We start from the raw sequence: 10,375 nt of genomic DNA, 5'->3' as shown, positions 1-10,375 counted from the left end.
TATCTCAATATTACTCATAATTCTTTTTTCTTTGGAGACAAAGGTGTCTTGATTTGCCAGTGCCTGGTGAGCCATCTCGGAGAAGGCAATGGCACCCTACTCCAGTACTTTTACCTAGAAAATCCCATGGACGGAGGAGCCTGGTAGGCTGCTGTCCATGGGGTCACTAAGAGTCAGACAGGACTGAGCGACTTCACTTTCACTTTCATGCGTTGGAGAAGGAAATGGCAACCCACTCCAGTGTTCTTGCCTGGAGAATCCCAGGGACGGGGGAGCCTGGTGGGCTGCCGTCTATGGGGTTGCACAGAGTCAGACATGACTGAAGTGACTTAGCAGCAGCAGCAGTGGGCCATCTGGGTAATGCAGTTTTAATGCTGGAAAGGTGAAACGAAAACTGTTGGAGCAAGGAGGGACAAGTGTACTCTGCTAGGTTACTACATATGCTTTCTTAGGAGAGAAGACGTGAAACCTGCAGCCGACTTTTACTTTTGTAGTAATCTATGTGTTAAGGAGGAAAAATAATAAGAAATGTGAATTTTACAGCTGAACATGGCTGTGGAGTTAAGAGTAGTTAAGTCTAATGTGATACTACTTAGCAACAGCTACACGCAAAACTGGGCTTCTCAGGTGGCTCAGTGGGTAAAGAGACTGCCTGCAATGCAGGAGACACAGGAGATATGGGCTCAAGTCCTGGGTTGCGAAGATCGCCTGGAGGAAGGCATGGCAAGCCACTCCAGTATTGTCTGGAGAATCCCATGGACAGAGGAGCCAGGCGGGCTACAATCCACAGGTCAAAAAGAGTTGAACATGACTGAAGCAACTGAGCACAAACACAAAACCAGGCAAAGGCATCTGCCCAAGTGGCATGCTGCACACTGACTGTATTGCAGGAAACACCCAGAATCTCAACCTTAGGAAAAAGAAAACGGAAATGGAAAAGAACACAGGCAATATGCTCCTTAAATGGAAATAACTTTATTTGTAGCAAATGTTGACAATAATACCTTCCACAGAGCAAAAGCAGTAATCCAAAGGCTCGACAACCACTCACACTATGAAACTTGCACACACGTTGCAATCAAGGATCCAGATCTTAGCAGGAACCAAACTTTTCTTTTTTGAAGCAAATTTAGCTACAATATCCACAGACACAAAACAACTAATTATAACTCTAAGACTTTAATGAATCACCAAAAACTAAACATCTAATCTGATTTGAAAAAATATATATATACCATTTACCTTAAATTTCCTCAACTCTCTAAACAAAGAAAAAAATTCTGGGGTTTAAAATTTTTCAAATAGGACTTCCTCAGAGGAAATCTACTTTGAGTACTGTGCAGGAATCCATTTCTGAGAGAAGACCCCTGTCGGAGACAGTACAACTCTGGGCACAAAAGCCTTTGAGTCACCCTAACTTCTTCCAATTACAGCACCGCTACTTATTATGGGACCTTTGTCAAGGTACTTACCCTCTCTGCACATCAGCTTTCTCAGTTATAAAATGGGGATACTAATAGTATCAATAGTTCAGATACAAAGTTCTTATAAAGGGGACAAAATAAATACATATCAACTATTACTGTCTGACCAACAAAATTGTATGCATGTGTTTTTAAGAAAACAGCATCTCATTCATCATTTTTGGAAAAAGACTGGAACATGGATAACGAGATAGTTTGCTATTAAAACTTGTGAGTTGGAAAACCATTTAGAAGTACATTTTGGCATGCTGACATTCCTTACAGTAGGCGCAACTTGAGCCTTTTCTCTGTCCAGTCATTCTGAGGGAGAAATAATTTAAAGGAGAAAGCATGACATGGTGGGACTTAGCCAAAGGAAGAAGAAAGTGCTGTGGGGACTACAGTTACTGAGAAAATGATAGTCTATGGACATTTTTGTGATTTATCTGTTGAAACACAAAATGGGGTATGCATAAAAGTACAATAATATCCAGAGAGAAAAAATGCCCAGAGATGTGTAGCATTACTATGGCAGGGGAAGCGCACACCATTTGGCAGATTAGAAGGATCAGCAGGGAGCAAGGACAAAGTTTGGCCATTCAGAGTTCAGAGGCCATGAGTTCTGGAGTAACAAACTCATTTTCCCCAATAAGTGGTGAGGAGACTTCCAGAAATGGCTTACAAAGCCAATGGCTTCCAAGAGCTCTGCCAAAGATTTAGGGAATATATATTTCTCTGCTGGGTTATTAGCAATTTGAGTCAGGCAGCAAAAATTCAGTAAGCATCAACTATACTCCAGGTTCTGTGTCCCAAACACTGGTGGCTCAGATGGTAAATCTGCCTGCAGTGCAGGAGATCCAGTTTTGATCCCTGGGTCCAGAAGATCCCCTGGAGAAGGAAATAGCAACCCACTCCAGTATTCTTGCCTGGAAAATCCCATGAGCAGAGGAGCCTGGAGGGCTATAGTCCATGGGGTTGCAAAGAGGTGGACATGACTGAGCAACTTAAAGAGAGAGATTCCATTTATTACCAAAAGTTGCTCAATTTCTGTCCTGGACACCTTTCTGGCCATGGGATAGGGAAAGGAATGTGGTTCTCTAATTTTTCACAACCAAAGCCTTCCTCCCCTCCCCTGCCTCCATTCAGATTAGGATTTTACTCTTAGGATAGAGTTTAAATGGCAAACAAACCAAACTAAAGGACTATCGCAGAGATAGCAATAAAAGGAGGATCAATTGGCATCGAGTACTTCAGCTGAACAACACAGAAGGTGATTTCAAACTCAGCACTTCACCCCTGTAACCCCAACAATGATGACATGTGAATGAGGTGCAATACCTCTGCAGCAAAATTACAAAGATCTCTGGGACTTTTTTCATCCATAAAATGTAACACTCCAGAAATGACAACCTTGCATATACAAACCACTTCTTGAGATGAAAAAATGTTTAAGGTGTTTTTACACAAGGATTTAGATTAGAATTTACTCTACTTCTTCAACTGCGCCTTTTGGAAACTTGGCTTGAGACATCCTTTTAATACAGTCTTTTTACTCAATTCCTTTATCCTTCAGCTCTTGTTTGACACGTTTCAGATAGTGAGGATCAGGGTAACCATACCTGCAGAAGAAAAGATGCCCTTAGTTTCACCACAGATGTTTTTTAAAAAAATCTGTACAGTAGGTCCTTGACATTAACATTCAGAGGTGCAGATATTTACAAACCATCCTGAAGGCTGATGACTGATAATCATTTGTAAGTGTGCTGAGGTGAATCTTTTAGCTGGTGAATATGTCTAGTTACCTGCCCAGGATCTGCCTTCTAACAAGACTTTAATTTCAGCTCATGGTTAAGCAATGATTCTCATAAAGTTATAATATACTGTATTTCTATGGAGGGTAATAATTTTGCTATAAGAAGATTTTCAAATTTGGGAAATTAAGTCAGGATATATTCCCTTTTGAATACTAAGGGTCTGAAGTATTCTATCTGAATTTCATAAAGAGCAATTGGATTGCCCATGACACAACTTCCATCACCATTAACTAAGACTTCTCTAGAGTTCTATTGGTCAAGTGAATTTAGGATCTCTACTGGACTCATGGGAGAGGAGGGCAGAAGAAAGGGTGATCTTAAAAGAAGGCAAGTGACATTCCTAGGATCTGCCCTTCAAATAGATGTGGAGTATTAAAATTATACCAAATTAAATCACCTTAGATACCATTTATCTTGCATTCTGAAGATCCACTGCCCTTTGATGCAAAATTTATGAACTGTATGATACCTTGTGGTTGGAAGGTAGAAGGCCATGGGAACCAGTCTTTCTGTCTTTGAGATTATCATCCCTGATTAGCATCTGTCAAAATACTGCATCCAGTCTCAGTGATATAAACTGTCTCCTTACAGTCACATCTTCAAATTGCCATGTTTTATGACCTCTAAATTCTATTTAGCAGCCATTCTGTTTCAAAAGGTTCTCACCTTTGTGGTCCCCCAGTCCAGGACGTTTTGTGATGGATATCATTCCACGTAATGACACCTGAGACTCCTAACGTTCGAGACTCCCCCACTGTGAAAATCAGTTTTTGGTCAAAGGCCCTACGAAGCAGAGCCAAAACCTCGTTTCCTTCCTTGTTATCAGGCAAGTATGCAGTTCGCTGTATTCCAAAAAATCTCGCCCCTGGGTTTGGGTGCTCTTTCTGTATGAAGGCAAGAAAATGTCACATGAAAACATCTGTGTCTAAATTTCACTACATGTGTAGATGTGTTCATATGCAGATAGAGCAAACAAAAAACAAGAGCACTGAAGGGAAGCTCAGATTCCCCTTATAACTCATATTTCTCCTCTTTCCCCAAATTCATTCTGGGAATACAATCCTCCTTCCAACGCACAATCACCATCCACCCCTTCTCTGCCTTAATAGACAAGAAAGATACCTGTTATAAGTAAACAAAGTACTTTTTACTACTTACAAAGTTCACTTTATAAGCATTTAAAATCCTTTCATATGACCATGGAGATAACTGGGAAATCTACTGCCAATTGGTAATAGAACAGTCCCTGTGGCTTTGATAATCTCAGTTTACTGGAAAGAAATCCATGGAACTCAGAAACACTTACTGTTTGTATGCCTCCTTCAATATTATAAGTAATTACAATGGTGCCACAGGGTTCATAACCTGGAAGTGAATCTCTTACAACAACGACGCTCATTCTTCCATCTGGCTGATTCCCTTTCTGGACACCATAGGAAGTCTGGCACACAGGACAGACTGGCTTATATGAGAAGGCTTCCTGGATACAAGGGCTGCAGAATTTATGCTTGCACTTTGAGAGCACTCGTTTGTTGCTAACAGTGCTCAAACAGATGACACATGTGTCCTGCTCCTTATTCACTTCTGACACCTCAGAACTGGCGGGGTGCTGCAATGTTGGTGAAGCTGCTTTAGAATTATGACTATCAGTGTCCATGAGTGTTTCATTCCATTTCTCTGTAGCTGATGGAGACACTCCACATCTGTTTAAGACATACTGTCTTGCCTTTGTAAGATGATTTGGCAACCCAATCAAAGTCATTGACTCTTGATTTAGCACAAAGTGTATATCTGGATGCCTTTTCCTAAAATCATCAGAGAACTTTGCCCCATGTAAGTGTTTTCTCTCCTTGCCCAAAAGTTTCAGGGAAAGAACTTCTCTCGTAATCTGACAAGAGACATGTTGATAGGTGTCGATGAAACTTGAATAAGCATGTATGGATAGATCCAATCCCTTGGTTTTGGGTTCAAATCGAATGCAGGTTTTCTGATTTATCCCCAAAATGTTACTTTGAGTGTCGTACTTTTTTTCTATCTTTGATATCTCCTGGGATAATTCTGCTTCTAAAAGCTTATAGTGAGTGGTATCAACCTCAATTCCCTTCATCATGTCCTTAGGAGTCAATATTTTCACAGGTGGCTTGACAAAACTTTCAAAATTCTTTGAGGCAAGAAAATGTTTGGCAGCTGAAATGTCATCTGCAGTCCCAAGGAGAGTTAATTCTCCTCCTTTCTCCTTTATGAGGAGCTTTGCAAACTGGTGATTTAACTCCTCTTTGATTTTGGTTGCCTGCTTACTGTCTGCTAGGGTAACACATTCCTGCTTCAGAGTCTCTACACACTTCTGAAATTCTCCGACAAAATTCTTGCCAGCTGCTTCGAGGTCACCTGATTGACTGGAGGTGAAGTCTAAATAGACCATATTCGGAGAACTTGCCTGACTTATTATTTTTGTACCAAATCTTTTCTCTATGAAGGCTATTTTTTCGGGCCAGGAGTGTGTGAAGTATTCAAAGAAAGCCAAGGGAACTTCAAAATGGTTGCTTTTGTCTTCTGACCTGCTTTCTGGTTCGAAGGGAGAAACACAGCTGTTCCTGTCCTGCTGACTGAGTGGCTCCCTCTCTGATGTCAAAGGGGAAGATTCATGTTTCTGCTCCCTTTTCAGGAGCTGGTCACTTAAGAAGCCATGTACTTTTTCAATTTCTCTGAAGTTACCACAGATTCTCTCAGTTCCATCATGGTCCTTCACTCGTGCGACGTTGGGGCAGTGAACAGTGATGAGATCCCTTTGCTCTTTAGAGAACAGTTGACAGTTCAGTTCCGCCGTGACAGTAAGAAAGATCTGAAATTTTAAAAGGGAACCAATGAAATATATTAAACATCCAGGTCTATGTTCTCCTCTCAGTAGAATGTCTAGAGATGAGAGAAATAACCACGATGACTTCTTTCAGTTCCTTTCTGCAGAGCGGGCACTGTACTGCAGCCCAGAGGCACTCTTGCCCTGATGAAACAGCCAACTCTGTTTGCACACTGGAATCGCCCAGGGAGAAGAAAAGGCTGAGGCCCAGGCCCATCTTCAGAGACTGTGATGTAAATGTAGACTCTGGGCATTAACATTTTTAAAAATTCCAAGGACAAAAAGTCTGGATTCTAGAGCTGCCACTGTTGGTTTGACCTTGGCAAGTCGGGTGGAGGGTAGGCACTTCATTTTCTTGGTAAATTGCTATGTTTCTGACTAAAGGGTGTGAGCCTGGGAGGGGGCCATACATGTGAGGATGAAGTTTTTTCCTTTTATTGTTTTTTCTCTCCTATGAAAATCCCATGGACAGAGGAGCCTGGTGGGCTGCAGTCCATGGGGTCGCTAAGAGTCGGACATGACTGAGCGACTTCTTTCACTTTTCACTTTCATGCATTGGAGAAGGAAATGGCAACCCACTCCAGGGTTCTTGCCTGGAGAATCCCAGGGACGGGGGAGCCTGGTGGGCTGACGTCTATGGGGTCGCACAGAGTCGGACACGACTGAAGCGACTTAGCAGCAGCAGCAGCATGCTCCTTCTTTAAAAACAAAACAAAACAAAAAAACTAACCCCCTAACTGCATGCAATGTTGCTAGTCCCTCTAAACCGTGGCCTTTAGAAACTCAAATATGAGAGAAACCCCAGATTAGGCAAAAAAAAAAAAAGTAGAGTGGCAAATTGAACATAATATAAACATAATATAAAAGCAAGATTTCTAATGTTTTGTTCTCCCTCAAAATCTTTGCATAAGCTGTTCCCTCTGCATGTAACACTTTTCTTCTATCGTCCTTCAAAATGTTTCCTGAATCCAGCTACTTCTCACACCTCCATCAGGATCACCCAGAGTCCAAGCCAATGTCATCTGGCACCTGGCTCACTACAGCCCCTCCTACTTGGATTCTGACCTTCCACTTCCGCATTTTCCTAGACTCAGTCCTCCACACAGCAGCCAGAGGGATCCTTGAGAAATGTGAATCAGCTCACTCTACTCCCCTGCTCAAAACTACCTAAGGATTCTCTTAATATCTAAGCTGAAATCCGAAGTCCTGACCCTCATCCCTCAAAGACCAGACTTCTGCTACCTCTTCAAGGTCCTCTCTCACTCTCTTGCTCTCTGCCCTCCAGCCACAGTGGCCTCCCTCCTTGAAGCTTCTGGGCTCAGGATGTAAGCTCCAGTCTGGGTGTGTTTGGGGTAGGGGTGGCTGTGTCAGCTTTACACTTGTTACTTTCCCTCTGCCTAAAATCTTTTTCCCCTAGAAATCCACTTAGCTAGCTCCCTTACTTTATTCGTGTCTGTACTCAGAAGTCACCTCATTTGAGAGGTTTTTTTTTCCTAATATCCTATTTAAAACAGTAGTCCTTTACTATCATTTATCCTGCTTTATGGGCTTCCCTGGAGGCTCAGTGGTAAAGAATCCACCTGCCAATGCAGGAGACGCAGGTTCAATCCCTGGGTCTGGAAGATCCCCTGGAGGAGGGCATGGCAACCCACTCCAGTATTCTTGCTGGGAAAATCCCATGGACAGAGGAGCCTGGCGGGGTACAGACCATGGGGTTGCAAAGAGTCGGACATGACTGAGTGACTAAACAACAACAAATTCTGCTTTGTTCTTCTTCCTAGCAGATATTTATCACTGGCAGATATTTTATTCCCTATCTATATGATTACTATTATTATCTGGTTCCCTAGAAGGTAAGGTCCCTGAGGGCAGGGTCTGCTTGTTCCTGGGTATACCTTTGGCTCCTGTGACAGTGCCTGGCACATAGCAGGCAGCTGATTCTGATTTGTCAAATGTCTCTGCATGGCTGGTCCCTTCTCATCATTCAATTCTCAAGCCAAATATCATCTCCTTAGTGACTTCCGATCAGAAATAACACAAACTCCTTCTCTTTCCTTGCCCCATCCCTGTCACTCTCTAAGGCAAAACCCCATTATATTTTCTTCTTAGCACATATCACTCTCTGAAATGACTTTAGTTATTTTGTTTACTTGCTTATTGTCAATGTACTTCTCCATCCCCAGCAGGGACCTGTCTGTTGTGTTTATCTCTGTGTACCTCTCTGCTTCCCTGGTGGCTCAGATGGTACAGAATCTACCTGCAATGTGGGAGACCTGGATTCGATCCCTGGGTTGGGAAGATCCCCTGGAGGAGGGCATGGCCACCCACTACAGTATTCTTGCCTGGAGAATCCCCACAGAGGAGCCTGGCAGGGTACAATCCATACGGTCACAAACAGTCGGATACGACTAAGCAACTAAGCACAGCTGTCTTCCAATGTCTACAACAGTGCCAGGCTCATAATAAATCCTCAGCAAATGGTCCTTGGACTGGAGAGGAAGTTGCAGGGACATACATAGCTCCCTTCAATACCCACCTTCTGGAGACAGGAATCCACGTCATTATGAATGTCCTTTACATTTGGAAGCTTCTCATCGTGGCTTGCCCCTTTTTGTGACTGTGTCGAAGAAGACATTTTGGTCTTCTTCTCTTCTGCATTTTCATTGGGTTCCAGGAAAATAGTCACAAGTTGGTTGTCAACCACAATTTGGTGCTCTCCTTTTTTCAACACACCATCCTTACCTTCAGTAGAGATATTAAATATACACATAGAAATGAGAGCAATTTCAAATAACCCTCTTACTCATGCATCTGTACCTTGCCCCAGCACCCTCACAGTAAGGGCTGCTCCCTGCATCCTGGAATGGTGGGTTAACCAGAGGGTGAGGGGCCTATACAAAACTCTAAAAAAAAAGAAAGTTACTCAGTCGTGTCCTACTCTTTGCCATCCCATGGACCATACAGTTCATGGAATTCTCCAGGCCAGAATACTGGGGTGGGTAGCCTTTCCCTTCTCCAGGGGAATCTTCCTGACCCAGGAATCAAACTGGGATCTCCTGCATTGCAGGCGGATTCTTTACCAGCTGAGTCACCAGGGAAGTCCTAAGACTCTAAAGAAGGCAGCTTAAGTTATATTGTAGAAAGGAAAGCTTAATGATGATGGAATATCATCCACTCTTGAAAAGTCACGTTCCTGAAACTGTCATGAGTTTCCCATTTCAATGCCATGGAATAATGCTCATCACAAATCAAGTGAGAGGAGCAGGAATCAAAGAGTAGATTCAGGTTTATAACTACATATATGTTTGCTGACACTCAGAGGAAAAGGCCAGGAGGAAATACACCAAAATATTCACATTGTTTTTCTCTGGGTGTTTTCTTCTTTATTATTTTCTCCCCTTTCCTTAGTATCTATAACTCTTGCAATTCTAAAAAACGAATCAATGGAATAATAATGGAAAACATCAAAGTGAAATACCTAAGTGACAGGGGCGTCTGGGGGCGGTACGGGTGCTCTGACAACACGGGGACACTGGCAAGTATTAACCAGACCAGAGACTGGGCACTTCTGGGCTGTGTCCTCTGCGTTGGGGTTGCGTCTGTCAGCAGGAGCCCCCACTTCCTGGCTCCCACCGGACGGTACCAGACTTTCTCCCACCCTCTCTCCTAGATAAGCTTGAACTGGGTCTGCATGGAACGCCCGGGGGGCCCCTCCAGGGACGGCGGTTCCCCCCCCCCGCCCCCCCGCAAGCCCCGGCCCTCCGCTCACCCGCCCTTTGCTTGAACTGCACCCGGAAGGTGTTCGAGTTGCGGTCGCTGCGGTCCAGGGCCACGACGGTGCACTCCCCGCCGCCCGATCTCCGGCTCTGGAAGTACTTTTCCAGCTTCCATTCCAGGCGCGTGCCGGGATGGGACACCCGCACGAGCAGCGGGGACGGCGGGCCGAGGCTCGAAGCCATGGCTGTCCGCTCGGGGATGGCGGCGCGAGTGGCGGCGACGCAGCTGGGCCGGGCCGGGGCCGGGGTGCCTCCGCCCCGCCGCTCTGGGGCGCAAAGTTTCAGTTTCGCTTCCCCGGAGATCCTTCTCGGTTCCTGGCAGAGCCGCACCCCCTCCTCTCTTCGCCGCCCTCCTGGCCGCGGACTGCCAGGTGAGTAGGTCCTTTTCTCTGTTCCGCGGGGGGTGGGCGCAGAGGCTTCCCGGGGGTCCTCTCCTGCGGGCTCGCGCCGGGGCGGAGAGAGGCG

At 44.5% G+C, this 10,375-nt stretch overlaps 1 protein-coding gene across 1 annotated transcript; it reads right to left on the bottom strand.

Moving 5' to 3' along the window:
• Positions 1–1,022: 1,022 nt before the first annotated feature.
• DTX3L (deltex E3 ubiquitin ligase 3L) lies at positions 1,023–10,093 on the bottom strand. The gene is made up of 5 exons (XM_068973785.1): positions 9,904–10,093; positions 8,671–8,876; positions 4,584–6,119; positions 3,944–4,161; positions 1,023–3,082 (listed from the first exon to the last, which is right to left on the bottom strand). The coding sequence occupies exons 1-5, from the start codon at positions 10,091–10,093 to the stop codon at positions 3,013–3,015; spliced, it is 2,220 nt and encodes a 739-aa protein (XP_068829886.1). The 3' UTR covers positions 1,023–3,012.
• Positions 10,094–10,375: the final 282 nt, after the last annotated feature.

Source organism: Capricornis sumatraensis, chromosome 1 (assembly GCF_032405125.1).
Source record: "Capricornis sumatraensis isolate serow.1 chromosome 1, serow.2, whole genome shotgun sequence".
NCBI classification, from domain to species: Eukaryota; Metazoa; Chordata; class Mammalia; order Artiodactyla; family Bovidae; genus Capricornis; species Capricornis sumatraensis.
The sequence above is the reverse complement of the archived record's forward strand: the minus strand, read 5'-3'. Positions and strand labels throughout refer to the sequence as shown.

Coding starts and splice junctions, on each gene's coding strand:
- DTX3L (XM_068973785.1), bottom strand. CDS start 10,093: ATGGCTTCGAGCCTCGGCCCGCCGTCCCCGCTGCTCGTGCGGGTGTCC. Junction 6,120..8,670: donor TGGATTCCTGTCTCCAGAAG/GTGGGTATTGAA, acceptor TTAAAATTTCAG/ATCTTTCTTACTGTCACGGC. Junction 3,083..3,943: donor TGGACTGGGGGACCACAAAG/GTGAGAACCTTT, acceptor TTTCTTCTGCAG/GTATGGTTACCCTGATCCTC.